Below are 21,296 nucleotides of genomic sequence, written 5' to 3' on the forward strand. Positions count from 1 at the left end.
GTTCATGTGGAGCGGAGTCTTTATCTGCATCTGGGATGATTGCCGGTCCCTTTTGGAGATCCCTGTTCACACAAAGTAGTTCAGTCCAATCCAATCTGATCTGACTTGCTGTGTTTGGTCACATGGTTTTAATCACTTTATTTGTAATAACTTTATTGCACCTGTGCATGTCTTACTTTGCAAATTGTGGTTACCTATATAAGGAGACTATGTGCATTGCTGTTTTATCGGTGACAAAGAACAGATTCGAAACGCGTCCAGAATCTGCCTTCACTATTTTACATGTGATTTACTGCTTTTATGCCTAATAAAGCTGGAATTTGCATCACTCTGCTGGATCATCTTTCCATTGTTTCGTAACCTGAATAACTCTTTCACATGGCAAAACTTTGCCTTTCTAAAAATAATAGCAGACCTGTAACAGTTGGGCAGAAAAGAAACTAAGAAGGCAGATTTATTTATTTTATTTCCATAATATAATTGGCTGACTTATAAAAAAAAAATCTAAATCTCTAATGCATAAATTATTACACCTAATATTTGAGTTATCTCCTTATTCGATTTTATATTAAAAGTCCTGAAATAGTGTATTTTTTTTTTAAGTAAGTTACAATACTGTTTCAATAATTTTTTTATTTATTTTTTTGCTTCCATGTTCCCCCCCCCCCCCCCTTTTGGTTCACTTGCTCATCTTTGCTGCTGATAGTGGTCTCCTTTCCCCTCTGCCAGCTAATTGTATAGTCCCTTCTTACTTTTCCTACAGAAGGAGGCACTCTTTTAATGTATTGCCTATATTTTTGTTCTTAATTAGTCAGATATTGAAACATGTTCTCTTCTAATGTTTCTATATTCTGATGTAATTTTTATTTCCTTTTCTGTACATTATTTTTGGGGCTGCTATCTTGCCTGAGCTGTTTTTAACAGCATTTGGTGATCTGCTTTACAGTGGGACCCATAGACAACAATAGACTGAAGCGGTCCCATTCAGATGAAATGAAGACAGCACTGAGCATTCTGTTACCTTTTCAGAGGTCATTCTACAGGGGAAGTGATGCGGATCTCTGCTGTGAATGGTGGTGGATCCAGTGGGATCTCTCTACTGGTGTCACCTTTTACTGGGCTCCTGTCTGTGCTGAGAAATAAGCTGAGACTTCCTGTTCTACAGGGTGGGCCATTTATATGGATACACCTTAATAAAATGGAAATGTTGGTGATATTAACTTCTTGTTTGTGGCACATTAGTATATGTGAGGGAGGAAACTTTTCAAGATGGGTGGTGACCATGGCGGCCATTTTGAAGTTGGCCATTTTGAATCCGACTTTTGTTCTTTCAATAGGAAGAGGGTCATGTGACACATCAAACTTATTGGGAATTTCACAAGAAAAATAATGTGCTTGGTTTTAACGTAACTTTATTCTTTAATGAGTTATTTACACGTTTCTGACCACTTATAAAATGTGTTATAAAATGTTATAAAATGTGCTGCCCATTGTGTTGGATTGTCAATGCAACCCTCTTCTCCCACTCTTCACACACTGATAGCAACACCACAGGAGAAATGCTAGCACAGGCTTCCAGTATCCATAGTTTCAGGTGCTGCAGAATGGGCAAAACAAAAATCGGAACAGGACACTCAGTTTACGCAGAAGATTTTGTTCAGTGATGAGGCAAACTTTTATGTGAATTGTGAAGTTAGCAAACAAAACCACCGCTATTGGTCTGACACTAACCCACATTGGATAGATCCCCCCCCCCCCCCCAAGACTGTTGGAACACACAAATTGATGGTATGGTGTGGTATATGGGGGTACAAAGATAGTGGGGCCATTCTTCATCAGTGGAAACCTCAAGGCCACTGGATATGCGAAATTGCTACATAATGATGTGTTTCCCTCTTTATGCACTGAAGCTGGCACGTTCCCTGAGTTTTTCCAGCAAGATGGTGCACCACCACATTATGGGTGTCAGGTCCGAGCATTCCTAGATGAACAGTTTCCTGGAAAGTGGATTGGTCGTCGTGGGCCAGTTGAATGGCCCCCAAGGTCTCCCGATCTGACCCCCTTAGACTTTTATCTTTGGGGTTATCTGACGGCAATTGTCTATGCTTTGAAGATATGAGATGTGCAGCACCTGAAACTACGGATACTGGAAGCCTGTGCTAGCATTTCTCCTGCGGTGTATATAGTAGTATATAGCAGTGTATACGGATACTGGAAGCCTGTGCTAGCATTTCTCCTGCGGTGTTGCTATCAGTGTGTGAAGAGTGGGAGAAGAGGGTTGCATTAACAATCGAACACAATGGGCAGCACATTGAACACATTTTTTAAGTGGACAGAAACGTGTAAATTACTCATGAAAGAATAAAGTTATGTTAAAACCAAGCACATCATTGTTTTTCTTGTGAAATTCCCAATAAGTTTGATGTGTCACATGACCCTCTTCCTATTGAAAAAAACAAAAGTTGGATTCAAAATGGCCACATGTGCCACAAACAGGAAGTTAATATCACCAACCATTCCCATTTTATTAAGGTGTATCCGTATAAATGGCCCACCCTGTATGCAGATCATTTCCCAGCCTTAATTTTATCCCTAGTGGCCAGAATAGAAACTTCTAGATTTCATGATTATTTAAAAATGTAAAATGCTAAATGAAGAAAAATCATCAAAAATATTTGAAAAAAATATGGTTAACAAAAAGTCATTTCCTGATGACATATCCATTATAAGCAGTTTTCCCTTTTGTGCAATATAGTAGTCTGACACTTAGCTTCTGCTAAAAAAAAAAATGTTGCTAACATTATGGAATCTGCTGTAGCAGAGTATAACCTCTTGATAGAACTACCAGAAAGAAGAGATTTTAAAATGACTCTAGAGAAGTGAATAAATATCAGCGGGTGCATTTAAAGGGTCAGCGTTTGGAACAAACTGTTCCGGGAGCTTGTGACATCATAGCCCCGCCCCCTCATGACGTCACGCTCCGCTCCCTCAATGCAAGTCTGTAGGAGAAGGCGCCCCCTTCCATAGATTGAGGTGGCGGGGCTATGACGTCACGAGCTCTCGGCTCCAGCATTCAGAACAGTTTGTTCTGAACCCCTTTTAACCCCTTAAGGACTTAGGACGTACCTGTATGTCCTAAGCCCGCTCCCGGTGTTAAAAAAACGGGGTCACGCCGTGACCCCGCATTACATGGGGTCGGTCCCGGCTGCTAATCATAGCCGGGACCCTGAGCTAACAGCGCGCGGCATCGATCGTTGTGCCGCGCGCTGTTAACCCTTCAGACGCGGCGATCAAAGTTGACCGCCGCGTCTGAAAGTGAAAGTAAATGCTTCCCGCCAGCTCAGTTGGGCTGATCGGGACATTGCGATAAAATCCCGATGTTCCGATCAGCTGGGACGCAGGCGGAGGTCTCCTTACCTGTGTCCGTGGCGTCCGATCGGGGTTTGATTGCTCCAAGCCTGAACTACAAGCTTGAGCAATCGAACCCATATCTCGCTGATCCGTGCAGAGCTATGGCTCTGTAGGGATCAGCATAGGAGATCAGTGTGTGCAGTGTTATAGGTCCTTATGGGAGCTATACCACTGCAAAAAAAAAGTTAACAAAGGCCATTTAACCCCTTTCCTAATAAAAGTTCAAATCACCCCCCTTTTCCCATAAAAAAAAATAAAACTGTCAATAAAAAATAAACATGTGGTATTGCTGCGTGCGTAAATGTCCGAACTATAAAAATATATAATTAATTAAACTGCACGGTCAATGGCGTACGCGCAAAAAAAAAAATTCAAAAGTCAAAAATAATCCAAAATAAATAAAATATTTTTGGTCGCTTTTTATATCATGGGAAAATGAATAAAAAGTGATCAAAAAGTCCGATTAATACAAAAATTGTACCGCTAAAAACGTCAGATCACGGCGCAAAAAATGAGCCCTCATACCGACCCATACGCAGAAAAATAAAAGTTATAGGGGTCAGAAGATGACCATTTTAAACGTATAAATTTCCGTGCATGTAGTTATGATTTTTTTCCAGAAGTACGACAAAATCCAACCTATATAAGTAGGGTAACCCTTTAATCGTATGGACCTACAGAATAAAGATAAGGTGTCATTTTTACTGAAAAATGTACGGCATAGAAACGGAAGCCCCCAAAAGGTACAAAATGGCATTTTTTCTTCAATTTCGTCGCACAATGATTTTTTTTTTTTTTTTCAGTTTCGCTCTAGATTTTTGGGTAAAATGACTAATGTCACTGCAAAGTAGAATTGGTGGCGCAAAAAATAAGCCATCATATGGATTTTTAGGTGCAAAATTGAAAGGGTTATGATTTTTATAAGATGAGGAGGAAAAAACGAAAGTGCAAAAAAACGAAAACCCCTCAGTCCTTAAGGGGTTAAAGCCCAGGACTTGTTAACTATAGTAATCTATGTAATGGGAAGTCATAGATGTTATTTATAGCGCTAACATACTCTGCTGCGTTGTATTCCAATTAAAATCCGGCACATCACAGATGCACAGACCCACATAACAATTGGCTTCTCAGCAAAGTTGTGCTACCTATCGGGGTCCATAAACATCTATCATTTAGTGGAGATGACAATGCAATAACCAAGGGAACACTCATAACTTTCACACCAGGAAACATGTTGATCTGATAAGACTCTGCACAGCACATAGGCCATAATAAAAATCCTTTATAACCCGAAAGAAAAAAATTGTATTTAAGATAAATGAATCGCTCTTAAAATGGTTCTGGGTAAAAGCGTTGTTTATCAGTATGGATCAGAGTTACAGGAATTGATCAAATCAAACGTTGTTAAACAGAGATGTATGGAGAAAATGCCAGACAGCAATGGACAATTCAGTGATTAAAGTCTTGGGTGACAGATGCCGTATTCAGGAGCCGCACCGACTCCAACAAATCCTGTAAAAGGGCAATCGGATTAGGGTGTGAAGATCTTGGTGTAATCTGAAGAGAACATCTCCTATTATGAATGAGAGATGAGGGGAAAGGAGTCGTGTTCTGTAGAGAGCATCCATCACAGCAGGTTTCACTGTCCTTTCTCTTTTGTCTGGTCACCTTTGTCCACTGAAACTACACTGACTCTTGGTGAGAGAATCTTTGTTTTCCACATTACACTTCTAATTTATTGCATAAAAGTGGCCCTAAAGTTGGCTTTCATAGGGGCTGCCTGGTTTACAAATTTTAGGTGGAATGGCTATGGAGATGGTCGGTCTGTCTGTCTGTCTGTCTCTCTCTCTCTGTCTTGGACCTAGCCTGTCTATGTATTATTGTATTTTTGAAAATCCATTTTACATGGCCAGCCCCTTCAGTTTTATGGGCACCATATGATGCCATGTGGAGGCACTGCAGGAGACTACAGTAACCCTCCAACTTACGATGGCCCCGACCTATGATCATTTCAACATACGATGGCCTCTCAGAGGCCATCGCATGTTGAAGGCAGCATCAATATACAATGCTTTTGTATGTCGGGGCCATCACATAAACGGCTATCCGGCAGCGCAGACTGCTTCAGCTGCCCCCGAATAGCCATTTATGGTGCCCCGTGTGGTCCGCTGACGATCACTTACCTGTCGTCAGGGCTCCAGCGTGTCCTCTTCGGGATCCCCTCCATCGTCATCATCACATCGCTGCGCACGCCGTCCCGTCATCCAATAGGAGCGGCGTGCGTAGCGACGTGATGGCGGCGACGGAGAGCGAGGATGCCGGGGAAGCAGAGGCCTTGCCGGAGCGTCGGGGACACCCCGGGGACGCGGCGACAGTGATGGACGGCGACATCCAGGGCAGCGGTGACGAGCGGTGATGGTCCGGAGCGGCGGAGACACTTGAGTATAACCTCCAATACCAGTGGTCTTCAACCTTTGCACCTCCAGATGTTGCAAAACTACAACTCCCAGCATGCCCGGACAGCCGTTCGCTGTCCGGGCATGCTGGGTGTTGTAGTTTTACAACATCTGGAGGTCCGCAGGTTGTAGATCACTGTCCTATACTTTACGTTGCACGGATCCCTCAACATACGATGGTTTCAACAAACGATGGTCCATTTGGAACGGATTACCATCGTATGTTGAGGGACCACTGTAGTCCTATTTACCTATTATTTTTCCCCAGCAGATTACAACTAGCGGGTGATAGTCACAGCGGGACCCCTTGAGATCTGTTTATTTAGGGTACCCTTCTAATAAAATGGTATTGTCCAAAGAAGGCATTTGTTTTGAAGAGGTTTTCCGAAACCTAAATGCTAAAGCTGGCAATAGACACAGGAAATTATTCGGCCCAGAGAGCTTGTGCTAAATGAGCATATATTCTGCTAAATCTGGACACATTCTTGGCAGACTACCTTTGCCAAATTACAAACCATTGTTTGTGTATAATTTTCAAACTATGGTCAACCAAAATGGGCAAAATAGCGCGTGTGAGTGTGGCTGGCTGATATCTTATGTGGTCACACGTCAGATTTTAATGAAGTGTACACTCTGATTTCTGCCACACGTGCAGCTTGCAGTTCTTCGGGTTTGCGTGAGGATTGGAGCCTTGGTTCCTTGTGAGGGTGGGAGTGCTTAGGTTCCTCTTGATTGTTGGAGTACAGCGGTTCCTTTAATGGTTTCAATTGGATTTTCATTTTAGCAAAGAATCCACAATGTAGTTGTGACTGCACCTGGTACTGCAGCTTAAAGGGGTACTTTATTTTTTTCAATAAATCAACTGGTGCCAAAAAGTTAAACAGTCATGTAAATTACTTCTATTTAAAAATCTTAATCCTTCCAGTACTTATCAGCTGCTGTATGCTCCACAGGAAGTGCTTTTCTTTTTGAATTTATTTTCTGTCTCACCACAGTGCGCTCTGCTGACACCTCTGTCCAAGTCAGGAACTGTATAGAGTAGAAGCAAATCCCCATAGCAAACCTTTCCTGCTCTGGACAGTTCCTGACATGGACAGAGGTGTCAGCAGAGAGCACTGTGGTCATACTGGAAAGAACTACACAACTTCCTCTGTAGTATACAGCAGCTGATAAGTACTGTAAGGATTAAGATTTTTAAATAGAAGTAATTTACAAATGTTTTTTACTTTCTGGCACCAGTCGGTTAAAAAAAAATAGTTTTCCACCGGAGTACCCCTTTAATTCCTTTCATATAAACTTACAGAGCAAAAAAGGAACACAATAGCGCCCCTGGTGAAGTACGTTAGGCACAGGTAGAAAGATGCTGGTATAAACACTCACCCTGTGGTGTTGCGCTCAGAGCACAACATCTAATATCACATATATCATAAAATGGGATCCTGCAGCTTGATTCCCCCGATCCCAGGCAGCGTCTGGTCCGGTATTAGTGTAGGAAGCAGAAGAAACAAAAAAGGAACTTATTCCAAGCGCCAGATCCCTCGAGATAGTCAGTCTAACAAAGTAGACCAATTTCCATAGAAGATAACATTTATTTCACGCATAGATCAACGCGTTTCAGACCCGAAACGGGCCCTTCATCAGGACAGAATGCTTATACATATAGCGTGTCCCAGGGTATTCAAGCATTTATTTCATTTGAAAATGAATCAGCAAAAGACAACAGGAACATTCCCAAGAAGCAGGGAGTGAGAGCAGCCGCTCTCGAGATGCAGGGGCACACAGGTGGGTGGCGACTAGTTTCGTGTCATCAGATGCTTCTACTGGCCAGGTGTGTGCGTGGTTGTCACATGACCCAGTTGCAGTAATAAGATGCATAGATACAGCCGTGCTGGAATTAATCAAATGGCGCTGTACGACTAGTGCGGTGGTATATCTAGCATATATGTGTTACTACCTGAGGGAGAAGACGCACACCCCTTGCCAGTAGAAGCATCTGATGACACGAAACTAGTCGCCACCTACCTGTGTGCCCCTGCATCTCGAGAGCGGCTGCTCTCACTCCCTGCTTCTTGGGAATGTTCCTGTTGTCTTTTGCTGATTCATTTTCAAATGAAAAATGCTTGAATACCCTGGGACACGCTATATGTATAAGCATTCTGTAGTGATGAAGGGCCCGTTTCGGGTCTGAAACGCATTGATCTATGCTTGGAATAAATGTTATCTTCTATGGAAATTGGTCTACTTTGTTAGACTGACTATCTCGAGGGATCTGGCGCTTGGAATAAGTTCCTTTTTTGTTTCTTCTGCTGCCTTTCAAGTAAACTTGTTATACTTGACCCTCTTATTTTGTGCCAGTAAAAACCCTTCAGTGAAGCTTTTTGTTGTTTTTTTTTTTTTTTAGAAGACTGAATAAAAAATAAAGTAAAATCAATCAGAAATGCACTGTATGAACAATGCTCTAGGGATTATTAATAATGTTAATCCTTTTAGTGTACATGTCCACCATGCTTTTTCAGCTTCCCGACATACACAGCATGTAGCAGCAGGTCCGCTCTCCGAAAACTTTTATTATGAAATGTTTGAGTTTGTTTTGTGCTCGCATCCACATTTTGATTTATCAGCTCTTTGGTCCACTGTGTAAAATATTAGAGTATACAATGTGAAACTCATTTTAGTCATTGTGATATCCCCGGGCATGCCTTGTAAATGTGTACATAGTTCATGACTCAATTTATTGTGCTCAGATTGAAGCATCATTCCCCACAATAAAATTTGATTAGCTGAGTCAGATTTCCTGTTTCCACAGCGGTATTAAATTTTGTATGGATCTCCTTTAGGCAGAAATAATTTAATTAGAATTGTTTTGATAACTTTTTCTTTTATTATTAAGCCATTAATAATTTAACCATAAGTTAGATACAGAATACAAATGTGCCAGTCTTGTTTTCTTACCCAAGCACCACACGGACTGTTGGCTTATAAATGGAAGCTGATCTTAGTGCCATCATCTGTTGTTGCACATGACCCCCAACATGGCTACCATTGTCATGTGTTCAACAGATTAACATAATTCTATTTTGAAGAAACCATACTTGATCAACAATCGCATGTTCTTCTTACATCATACTTGGTACTCATATGGCTCTTGTGAAGCCGCTATCACTACTGGACTGTTCCTGCTCTAGTACCAAGAGTCTGGTGGTGGTATAAAGCAAGAAGCTAATATTACTGCTATTCATAGCCATACTTTAACCATACTTTGTAACAAGATCGTGTCTCACGATCTTGTTACATTTTATAATCCTCTCAGTTCACTGCTCCCATCATGATAAACCACCCCTTTCTTTATTTTTATATTTTTTTCGTTTTCTACCTTGATATTGCTCTGTATTTTCTGCTCAGTCTCGGTCAGATTCACAGACTGGGAAGGGGCGTTCCCCAGCATGTGAAATCATCTGAAGCCATACAGGGGAGAACTTCCTCCCTCACTCTGCTACACACAGCCCAGCCCAGACCAGTTCAGTGTAAACAGCGTGCACAGACAGTGTGCTCCACAGACATCCAGCAGACCAGACAAGAGCAGGTGTTTCCATCAGCCTTTCCCAGGAGTGTGGCAGGCTCCTGGGGAGGGCTGTCCTGCATGGAGCCCCAGGAGTCCCGGGCCTCCACTTCCCGTTCTTCCAGGCTGGCGGGGGGCGGAGAGAAAACTGTAACAGCCATTGTTCCAGCTGGAGGGAGAAAATCAAGCAGGCTCTGCTTCCCAGGCAACAGGTGCTAGCCAGAGATCCAGCGGTGGAAGGAAGGCGAGGAGGAAAAGCGTGGAGATGTGGCTGAGAGAGGGCCCAAGGAGGCGAGCGCAACGTACTGCTCCCGCATGGTCGCACGGTTTGCGGAATACGACCAGTGCAGCAAGGAGCTGAGGATGGCCAGGGAGGATGTACGTGTAGCTCAGAAAATGGCGAGCATGGGGTCCAAAAAAGAACAGGCCGGAGCTATAAAAAAAAAATGATCTCTGCGCTGAAAAGCAAAATCGTGAAGCTGGAGGAGAGCAGAGATACTGGAGGGGAGTGGTCTCTTCCTGGAGAAGCTGGAGAATGATGACCGGTTTGCCGCCATGAAATCCCCAGGTAAGGTGGAGGTGGATGATGGGGAGGGTAGTGGCGGTGAGGATGGCTGTGATGGTATAAAGGAGGAGGAGAGGGTGGAAGAAGATGTGCCTGTAGTTCCATGTGACACCATGACCACCCAGGACAGCTACATTGAGCCGGCACAGGTGGCATTTCCACTAAGCGATAGTGAAGAGGAGGATGTGGAGAGTGAGGCTGGGGGATTGCTGAGGGCTATAGTGATGCAGTATTCCCCAGCCCACGTCCAGAATTTTACTTTTGGTGATGACCAGTGCGAGGATGTGGCAGTAAAGCGCAGGTCAAAGAGGCAGAAGATCCAAGAATCCATACAATATGTGTTTGTTCCTTTCCAGCAGTCTGGGCCAGCTGCAAAGCTGGTTCAGGCTGCTGGGCCCCCCAGACTGCCAGACCCCATTTCTGTGGTGGAACGGAGCCATGGTGGGGGGTACAGCATGGCGTCAGAAAAGGCTGCGGTCGCAATAGATATGAAGCCCACCCACCCTGCCGGTAGGGAGGGGCAGGATGGGCTCTGGCACTACAGGACCGCCCCAGGGTGGCGGGGGGGCGTGTCCAAGTGCCAGAGGGGAGTTTTGCCGCCGTGTGCTCGGGGGGGCGGTTCCCCGAGTAAAGTGTGCATTTCCAGCACTGCGGGGCACTCCTCTGTGAGGGGGGGGGGGGGTGTCCGGGCGCCAGTGGCAGAGAGCGGTGGGTCCATGTGCTCGGGGGGCGGTCCCCAGAGTACTGTCTGTTCTGCGGGCACTGCAAGGCACTCCTCTGTGAGGGGGGGGGGGGGGGAGAGTGTCCGGGCACCAGGATCAGCTGCAGAGCCCGTGCGGTTGGGCAAACTACGTGCTGGCACTGTGGGAGGAGCTGGGGTGCCCCCCGGTAGTGACTGCTCCTAGGAGTTATGCTAAGGTCGCTGCTGGAGGTTCAGGGGGTCCCCGTCTCAGCCTGGCTCTGGGGGCCATTTGCAACAGAACCTCCTGGAGGCTCTACGCAGGGGCGATAGGTCAATCCAGGTAGGGGGGGAGGGGGTGAGGTCGACCTGTCTTTCTGGATAGAGAGACATGGTTTGGGGGCATTCAGAGAACGGAATGGGGAGGTGGTCTGGTCCCTCCCAACAACCGGGCAGGACAATAACCGTAGGAATGTGGTCTGTCTGATTTGGAGGGGTGAGGATGCGTGCCCACCTTGCGCAAAAGTGGTTGAGCTCCTCCTTCAGATGGAATTCAGGGCGAGTGACATCTTCCAAAACGGAAGCCTGACTGCCCCCCCACCCCCTCTGACCAGTCAAACAGATACCTCGTCCTCGATACCATCTTCTCCCCCTCCTTGGAAGGGGAAGGTGAGGGCGGGGTGCCTAGGGAGAAAGAGCCTCTGGGGGAAACTGGGCCCTGTCCTGTCGAGGCACCTTCCTTGGAGGGCAGGGCTAGACCGGGGCCGGACTGAGACTGTATGGATCAATCGGAGTAAAAAAAAAAAAGGTCCAATAGTGGTCCTGCCCTCTCATCATCTTAGGTGGATGAGGGGGCAAAAAAAGAAAGGAAAACAAAAATAAAGGGTGAGGCCGTCTAATTTAATCACCTTGTAAGGCGGCACTCTCCCCATTGACGCTGGCATCTATTAATTGTGCCAGCATATAATCTGATACGGCTAGATTTGCAGCCTTTGATTTTCTCGGGCGTGTTGAAGCTGACATTTTCTTTTTACGAGAGAGAGAGAGAGAGAGAGAATATATATTTTTTTTGTTAGATAATCTGGGCTGGCCTGTTAGGAAGGTTTGAGTTGTTATTTTGAGACGGATAGTTTATGTTCGGTTTTGTTAACTTTGTTACAGTCAACTTAACCTGTTTTTTTTGTTTTGTAATGTGTTTGTATTTTTTATAATAAGAGTTTCCGTGTGTGAGATGAGCTTTCATTGGCTAAGGCTGCACCCCCCCCCCCCCCCCCTCAGCATTTCCTGCTTTTGGACTTAGGTCCAAAGTACATTAGAAAGATTTTTTACTTACCATAGGGAGTGCATTAGCAAAAATTTTTACAGAGTGCGCCCATTAAGGAATGTGGATGCTCAAGACCACAACCTTTTGTATTGCTTCCACTGAATCGTTTAAAATTTTGTAGTAAAACTTCTGACAGTTCACATGTAGCTTAATTCTACAGCCCTAATTTTACTATATTCACTCAAAATACATCCATGTTATGGATAAGTAAATTTTTTTATTATTGAAAAAAATTTGGGTAATATTTTTTAAAATATGACCTATTTATTTATACTCCTTTTTGTGCACTTGGCATTTTTTTCAGTTCATAGCATATTGGCAGCAATGCTCTCATGTCGGTATTTTTTTTGTGTGTATGTGTGTATATATATATTATGTGTATAATATCATTGTTGAAATAAGGAAAATATATATATCATTGCTGAAATAAGGAATATATATATATATATATATATATATATATATATTCCTTTTATTTCAGCAATGTTACTAAAAACAGATACAAAAAAACAGTCTTTGTCATGTCATAGTGACCTGTCCAGAAGTTGTGATCAGTAGAGGTCCTGTTGCTGAGACCTGCGCTGATCACTAGAACAAAGGGGCAGACGTGGTCAGATGAGTATTTTGTCCCCCCTTTTTTTTTTTTTTTTCCTGATCTGCTTTCTTTGGAAGGCCGACAGTCTACAAATAGAAGCCTTCTGAGCAGAGCCGAAAATAAAGGGACACAAGCCGAGCACCTTTGCCCGTTTGTTCTAGCAGGTGAGGTCTTGGCACCATGACCTCCACTGATCCCAAGTGTTTTTTTCCTTAGTTCTACCCTGTTATACCATATTAGCTAAAAAAAAACGTATGAGAAATTTCAGTATCTGAAGATTTCTGAAAACACGATCATGTCAGTTTGTTTCATCTTTTGCTTTAGAAAATATTGTTTTGTATTGTGACTCGATTTGTTTATCCTGAATCGAATCCAAGCAGGGGATATTAGTTTTTATTTGAACGTTTCCCTTCCTTAATAACTTACCGCCGCTGACCGTGAGTAATAGAGGAAAATAAATACGCTGTAATAAGAATTCCAAAATGTTTAGGCCACCGTGACCTGACCAGTGAAGGCTTCCAGTATGATTCTTTATTGAATATGTTCTCCTAAGTGACTCACCTTTTTCTTTCGAGCTCTCTTTATTATGTATTGTAGGTTTTTATTTTATCTTCTTCTTCCAGGTGCTGCATTTCTGGCTATAACCACAATATATGCAGAGAGTGGATCTGGATTTGTTGTTCCCAGTGCTTCAGCTAAAGCTGGAGTAGAAGCATTGTGCAAGTAAGTGTTTTTCAATGGAGACTGTGCATGAAGTCCAGTGAGGGGGACTTATGAAGGCTGTATACCAGTTTTCTGGAATACAAAAGTCGCAAGTGTTTGCGTAAGCTGTCGAGGGGAAGAGGGATCAGGCATGTTGCATTTCAGCATACCTGATCTTTTGTCCAGACGGAAGAGAAGACCGAGATGTCTGCCAGTAGCTTTTTCTCCTCACTGAAATAGACATGCACGCTCAGCCAAGCTACGGTCCATTCACTTGTCTAGTTATTTGTACAAATCTCTGTTGGTCTTCTCTATCAATTCAACGAGATGCTAAAGAGTTACTGAGAGCTTCTGAATCAGGTTAATAACACTGTAGATTTGTCCACTACAAATATAAAGGGTGAAATCTCCTGTTCCACTACATCTTATACAAGCCATTACGTTGCCGCAGAACACGACAGCCTAGTTGACCGCAACTGTTTTATCATGATCTCACTTTGTTTTGTGTGGACGGAAACATGAAAGCTGCAAAGCATTAAAGGGGTACTCTGCTGCCCCAGCATTCGGAACATTTTGCGGGCGGCGGAGGTCATGACATCACGGCCATGCCCCTCCTGATGTCAACCTACTTCCCCTCAATGCAAGTCTATGGAAGGGGGCGTGCGGCTGCCACGCCCCCTCCCATAGACTTGCATTAAGGGGGCGGTGTGACATCACGAAGGGGTGGATGTAATGTCACAACTCCTAAATGAACACTGGGTGCTGCACAGAGATGACGGAGCCCCAGCTGCAGGACCCCTGAGAACAGACATCTAATCCCCTATGCTTTGGATAGGGGATAAGATGTCTAGGGGCGGAGTACCCCTTTAAGTTACCTTTGTGTAAGGTTTCCAACTTGTACCTCTCCAGCTGTTGCAGAACTATAAGACCAAGCATGCACAGGCATTATGGAAGTTGTAGTTTTGCAACAGCTGGAGAGGTACCGGTTGGAGACCTCTGGAAGATATGGTCTGCCTCTACGTTGGTGATGTTTCAGACTAGGTAACTTCCTTTTGTTTGTTAGGACATTATAATAAGGTTTGTTTTCCGCTGCACATCAGTAGATAAGTGTGAAGTAAAACTTTGGCCCTGGTTTACTAAATTCCGAGTGTTTTCCCGGAGTGTTTTAGATTTCACTCCTCTTTTTTTGGGAGCTGATTTAGTAATGTGTCGCACGTGTCGGTTCATTTTGTGTCGCACAGGAAATGTGTTGCACGTACTCATCAATAGCATGTGCCAAACCAAACAAGCAAGATTTGATGGGAATTAAGCAACAAAATAGAACAAAAAAAAATGTAATGGACTTAGACCATCTAATATAGAAGTTTAAAAACCATATATACAATTAAAGGCATATTTTAAAGTTTAAAAGGCATTGTATATTCTAAAAATCCTTGTGTAGAACTGTAAAACAATGAAAAAAAATATCTAAATATAGTTTAAGCACTCCCCACCACGTTAAGCTGGAGCCTTTCCTCTTGGCTGTCTGTTTTTCAGCCAACACAATTCACATAATTTACAGAGTGTTTTCCAACTAACTCGGAGTGTTTTTAGCATTCGGTCGGGACCACGCCCCTTTTAACAAAACCCCGCCCATTTTCTCGGTTCAAAAAAATATTCGGAGTGTTTGCAAAACTGTGGTGTAAATTTTTGTCACACATTTGGTCGCATGCTCGCTGCAACATAAATTTAGGCGCACAAACCGATAAAAACAGTCGGGAAGCCTTTGGTACATGAGGGCCTTTATCTGTTTCCAGGGATCACTGTCAGTATGAAGTGTTCGCTGTAGACATCATATTACCGTCATCCTTTACCACTGTTCTTGCTGCTGTTCCCTGTTCCCAATTAAATGTGTAATTATTTATATTATAGATCTCTTGCAGCTGAATGGGGAAGATATGGTATGAGGTTTAACGTTATACAGCCCGGGCCCATAAAGACAAAGGTATATTGACATGGAATGTATAGTAAAAAAGTCCTCTGGTGAAAATACATATTTAGATTTTTATTTTAAATCCTCTTGTTTAGTACTTTTTTAGACCTCTGAAAGCTAGCTCATTGTACTGCAAAGCTCTCCTACTTGCTAATTCAGCAACTTCATGACTGTCCCCCATGTTAAAGATAAAGCAGAGCTGCAGCCTGGGTGCTGTACCACCATTGTCTATACAGAATGGCCACTGACACCTGCCCAAACCACTATTGAAGCATAACGTGCAGCATAACATCAAGTGGATCAGTTTCGATGTTAATCTGCATTAGAAAGGGGAAAAAAAAAATGTGATCTGATGGGAGGGTTAGAATTTGGTGCAAACAGCATTTATCGATGACCCCTTCCTAACTGATGGAGATGGCCTAATGGAGAGGTTTCTTCTCCTTGCACACCCTGGGCCCTCTGATACCTGTAAGAGGACATTTGGACAGTGAGGCTCATGGAAGCATTGTGGCCAGCCAAGTTAATCCCTTGTCAGCTGTTTACCACGTGGAAGAACAACACTTATAGTATGACAATGCCCACAGTTTTTATGGTCATGGATTGGTTTTGGGAACATAAGAGAGTTTCCATGGCCCTCAGAGGACCCAGATCCTAATCATGTAAAGCATTTCTTGAGCAAGGTAGAACAGACCACTCAGTCGGTCAGGACCTTTATGTATCATGTGGAAATTGTGAAAAGTTGTCCTTTCTGCATGGGCCAATATTCCTGTGGATCAATTTCATGACCTAGAAGAATCTAGGCCAAATGAGGTCCAACACCCTACTGGATGGGGGTCTTTAAAAGGTGTCCGTCAGCTATATTTGCTTCTTACAACCACAGACACCTTGGTATAGGTACAAACTGTATACCTTTCCTCGAGCTGCTGGTGGTTGTCAAACTTAAAATCATCAATAAAATCATCTTTTTATTTCTGTGCTAAGGAGGGGCAGGGCCCAGCTGCTGAAGTGGCACAAGCTACCTCTCGGCTTGGTCACGGTCACCTCACAGTCCCTCCCTGATTGACATTCAAAGCCCTGTACAATGGTCAAGGAGGGGCTGGAGGTGAGCGAGTTAGGAGGCATGCCAGGCTGTGGTGCTTGAGCAGTTCAGCAACACCTCCTTGACAGCCAAGTATAAAAAGGTGATTGTATGTTTGCCAACAACGATCAACACAGCTGACAGATTCCTTTTAATAATGTGGTGTGTCTGCCTCTCTGTCTATCTATCCATCTATATAATCTAAAATGACAAAATAATGGTTTATTACCTCATTTCACTTGCAAAAGAAGGAAAATATGTAACTTTTTCATCAGCAGGGAAGAAGTAAAGGGCTGAATTAAAGGAGTATTCCGTGATGTAACAATTGTCTTTCAGACTGCTGGCAGTAACAAAAAAAATAAAGGGATGCATACCATCTGCGCTCCCCCGGTAACCCGCTCCAGCCTCCGCCGCGATCCTCTTCCTGGTTGCTGGTGGGCGGTGGGCGGCAATAGGCTGAGCAGCAGTGTGACGTTTACAGTCCCGGCACCAGGAAGAAGACCAGTGCCTGGGCCAAATATGTTAGACTGCCACTCAGCCTTCGCTGCGGCCGGTGATTGGCTGAGTGCAGTGTGACTCACTGACCACTGGCAACCAGGAAGAGGATCACGGTAGAGGCTTAAGCGGGTTACCGGAGGCACCAGGGCAGCGGCGGACGGTATGTATCCCTTTATTTTTTTTTTACTGCCAGCAGTCTGGAAGACAATTTTACACCCCGGAGTACTCCTTTTAAGTCTTTTTCTACTTTGCAAGTGAATGGAGATACCGTAACGGTATAGATCATCATTATTTTGTAATTTTAGATTAGAAACTTGAATTACACTGAGTTTCACTGAAGTTACGCTTTGTATATTTTGATTACATTTACATTACTGTAAATTGAACATTTCTTTGCATTTCTAAGGGTGCCTTCAGCCGCCTGGACCCCACAGGAAACTTTGAAAGTGGCATGATCAAGAGGATCCCAGTTGGTCGTCTGGGCACGCCGGGGGAGATAGCAAATCTTGCAATATACCTATGCAGTGACTATGCAAACTGGGTGTCTGGAGCGGTGAGTGTGTTGCATTTATGCTGTTATATTTGCTATGTTTAGTATGATATCTGAGAAACTGACAGCAGGGTCACTTGCGCTAACCTGAATATACAGGTAGATAGTGTGGGTGACCTGGTTTCTGTTGCTGAGGAAGAGGGGGTGAATATTTATGAAGGGGGCAGTTATCAGCAGAAGGGGGTGAGGTAAAGCACTTCACATGCAGCAGCTGCCTCCATTGCATATAAAGAGAAATTACCATACCAGCTACAAGATGAATATCTCCTGAACGGCTACACCGATTTTTCACCCTGTAAAAAGAGTTAGTGCAGGAGACCCTGCTTTTTTTTTTCTACCTGTGTAATCCATTTGGTGCGTGTGACCCTGCTGTCTGTTTCCCTTGCCGAAGTTTAACTTTGCTGTGAAAGAGTGGGTAAGATCTGTCTTTCTGTTGTAGATCATACGAATGGATGGTGGGGAATATGTTTCAATGGCTGGAGAATTTAACAGCTTACAAAAGGTATGTGGTATTTCTATTGGAAACTCTTGTTTATGGCTTTATTTAGGCAAGTCATATCTTTGCCCAAGTGTCATTTTTAGGAAAAGCTTGTAGATGCTATGTAGTATGCTTCAAGTTACTGTTGCTATGTTGTAAGTGTTCATGTGACTTAAAAAAATAAAACTTTAGACATGTCAAAAGTTTAGATCAGAAGAACGAGCGGGGATAAGCACGAGGCAATAAAGTTTACTCCCTGGCTCTTAGCGATCGTTGTCTCACTGCCCCTTATGACTTATAATGGAGCAGCGAGACAAAGATCAGTGATGGTCTGAACACTGAGACCCTGAATGATGAAAACATTTCACACATCTGTGACCTGTCAAAACGTATTTTTTTTTTTTTTTTTTTTTAAATAACAGGGACACCTTAACTTTGCATTGTAGTTATTGACAGTTCTCTGCCTCTCTGAGATCCAGCAGCATGTGCTGCTCCTATTATAATCAATGGAGGTTTACAGCACAGAAATGCTGCTGTATACAGATGCCCAGAGCTCTGGGACTTTACTGTCAGGTGCAGGAGTATGCAGCATGGATATCTGTGCTGCTGGAGGTCATAGAGGAGAATTCTGGCAATGAGCTTCATTGCAAAGCTAAAGCTGCTTGCACATCGGGCAGCATATAAATTATAACTAAAATTACATTTTTGGACGTTCTTTAGAAAAACCAAGCAGCACTAGGCCTTTGGATTTCTGTGTGGTTGTGATGCCGGTGAATAGGAGGATTTCCTAAGGATTAGCACATTTGTCAATTTAATGGCAGTCGTGTCTGCAGATTTTATTCTGTAGTGCAAAAAAAAAATCCACATGGAAATTTTCCATAGCATATAAACAGTGTTTCAGAAACCTCATTCAAGTGTATGAATGTGATTGCTTATTGCTAGAGATGAGCGAACTTACAGTAAATTCGATTCGTCACGAACTTCTCGGCTCGGCAGTTGATGACTTCCTGCATAAATTAGTTCAGCTTTCCGGTGCTCCAGTGGGCTGGAAAAGGTGGATACAGTCCTAGGAGACTCTTTCCTAGGAATGTATTCACCTTTTCCAGCCCACCGGAGCACCTGAAGGCTGAACTAATTTACGCAGGATAAGTCATCAACTGCCGATCCGAGAAGTTTGTGACGAATCGAATTTACTGTAAGTTTGCTCATCTCTAATTATTGCATTTGAAGCAAATTTGGATGCCAAAATGCACCAGTCAACACCTGTGAGCTGGGCCCAACACATATACATTCACTTGAATAATGCTAAAATTCCACCAATTCCTAGAATAGAGACCAGCCCCCCTGTGGTGACAATGGGGTGCAAGGAATTCTTATCACTTTGTGACGCCAGGGGACCGTTAGCCTATTCATGGTCCGAGGTGGAGATAGCTTCTCCTGGGCCAGACACGGGGGGGTGGTAAGAAACACACAGACGTCAGGTTACGGATAACTATCTTTTACTGAGCAAGTGCAGATGTTGTTACACACCCCACAGAGCAGAGTAGAAGGGATGCAGTGTAACTCTTTGGTGCTTTTCACCCACTTGAATAATAATGACTTGAGATAAGAGACTAGAAGATTTCCTATGCTGACTAGGGTTCTGAAAAGGTCCAATTACTATCACCGCCAGGGCTTGACTCGCCGCTGTATGGGGGAAAACTTGCAAAATGGTGGGGCTGACTTTAGAAGATATTTTCTTAGGCTTCCCTCAGGATTCTCCACATACGACTTCACCTCCTTTCCACTCTGTAGCTCAGCACTAAACTGGGTCAGCCAATATCTCCCCCCCCCCCTACACTATATACATGAGAATTTAGGGGTTCCCATTGGGCGGATAGGGTCACCTGATTACCAGGGCTCCTCTCTCTCCCCTAAAGGTATAGTACATGAATAACATGAAATACAGTAAACACAGTGAACATAATAATGTGCTTGAACATAATACGCAGTACAACAGTGGGCCCAACATGAGCAGCAGACATGCCTGAGGAGTTCCGCGGCCCACAGGACAGCCTTTGGTGCGGAGACCCCCCTCCCCAACCTAAAATATGGTAATTCAAGTAAATGTGGCTATAAAACACTCACAGTGCTGCACTGTTTTTGAAGTGGCCACTGTCATGTTCTCAGCCCTGTTCTCATAGGGCTACAATGGAGGGGCTCAGCAGTCAGATAATAATTGTCCATAGGATGATACCAGTGGTAGCGGACATCAGCTGGAGAAAAGGTGACCGATTCTGGTAAAAAGCTAATTTATTGGTGAAATCTTTATCCCTTGTAGCAGCCACTGCAGGGAAGTGTAGAGTTACATGGCAGATATTAAATAAATAGCTGTCCCAAAAATACAAGGAGATCTGGGGTCCTCCAGATAGGGAACCACTTCCAGAAAGTTGCTTTCCATTATGTCTCATTAGGGGGACCCTGTTCTATGATGTCCATGTGACATAACTGTGCATAAAGACAAGGTTGGTCTTTATAGAACAAGCCCTTTAAGAACACAACTAGGGCTACTCGTCTTCCTAAAGGCAGAATGTTGTGACTGCCACCTAGGTATGACCAAAGGCTGACATTTGATATTTACCATTTTATATTTATTTTACAGGTAACTAATGAGCAGTGGGACCTCATGGAAAAATTAATCCGGAACACCAAAGGCTCCTAATGTAGACTCCACTCACTGTACAAATACAGAACAATGGAAGAATATTTGATTCACCCTTTTTTACAGCTGCAATAACCTCAGATTCACAAAGCTTGATATTAAAGAAAATGGCACCATATCTTGTGGGTGGTATCACAACTCTGCTTCATTCATTTCAATAGAGCTGACCTGCATTACCATGTTCAACCTGAGGACAGGTGTGATGCTGTTTCTGAAAGAATGCAGCTGTGTTTTTCTAATCCTGGATAACCCCTTTAATCATTCTCCACATCCTTACTAGTCCTAGTCATTTGTCCCTATCTTGGAAAAAGAGAAATTTAGCCCAAGAAATTAAGAAAAAAAAAAAAAAAATCCTTCTCCACTATGGAAGTACTGGTTTAGTTTAAATGAAACTGTGAATTACTGGATTTCATTTAGCCTTTCAGCTAAAAACTGAGAATGTGTAATGAATGCTATAATGTCTGTATACATCACCTTATGCCTTAATGCATAGAATTAAATATGTGTGACAAATAATGGACCGTGCTTGCTTCAGTATAACTGTACGCTGATCATTTTTCAGACAGTAATAGTTGAAAAAGTGACCCTGACAGATCGTTCATTTATAACTTGTAATGATTAGAGATGAGCGAACTTACAGTAAATTTGATTCCTCACAAACTTCTCGGCTCGGCAGTTGATGACTTTTCCTGCATAAATTAGTTCAGCTTTCCGGTGCTCCGGTGGGC

At 43.4% G+C, this 21,296-nt stretch overlaps 1 protein-coding gene across 1 annotated transcript in view; it reads left to right on the top strand.

Moving 5' to 3' along the window:
- Nucleotides 1–21,084, top strand: part of DECR1 (2,4-dienoyl-CoA reductase 1) — a 77,402-nt gene extending 56,318 nt beyond the window's left edge. Inside the window, exons 6-10 of the mRNA XM_056522312.1 lie at nt 13,213–13,312; nt 15,203–15,275; nt 17,246–17,392; nt 17,829–17,891; nt 20,509–21,084. Coding sequence (XP_056378287.1) covers nt 13,213–13,312; nt 15,203–15,275; nt 17,246–17,392; nt 17,829–17,891; nt 20,509–20,568 — 443 coding nt within the window. The 3' untranslated portion in view covers nt 20,569–21,084. The remainder of the gene's footprint in view (nt 1–13,212; nt 13,313–15,202; nt 15,276–17,245; nt 17,393–17,828; nt 17,892–20,508) is intronic.
- The last annotated feature ends 212 nt before the right edge of the window (nt 21,085–21,296 follow it).

This window comes from Hyla sarda, chromosome 5 (genome assembly GCF_029499605.1).
Source record: "Hyla sarda isolate aHylSar1 chromosome 5, aHylSar1.hap1, whole genome shotgun sequence".
Classification (NCBI taxonomy): Eukaryota; Metazoa; Chordata; class Amphibia; order Anura; family Hylidae; genus Hyla; species Hyla sarda.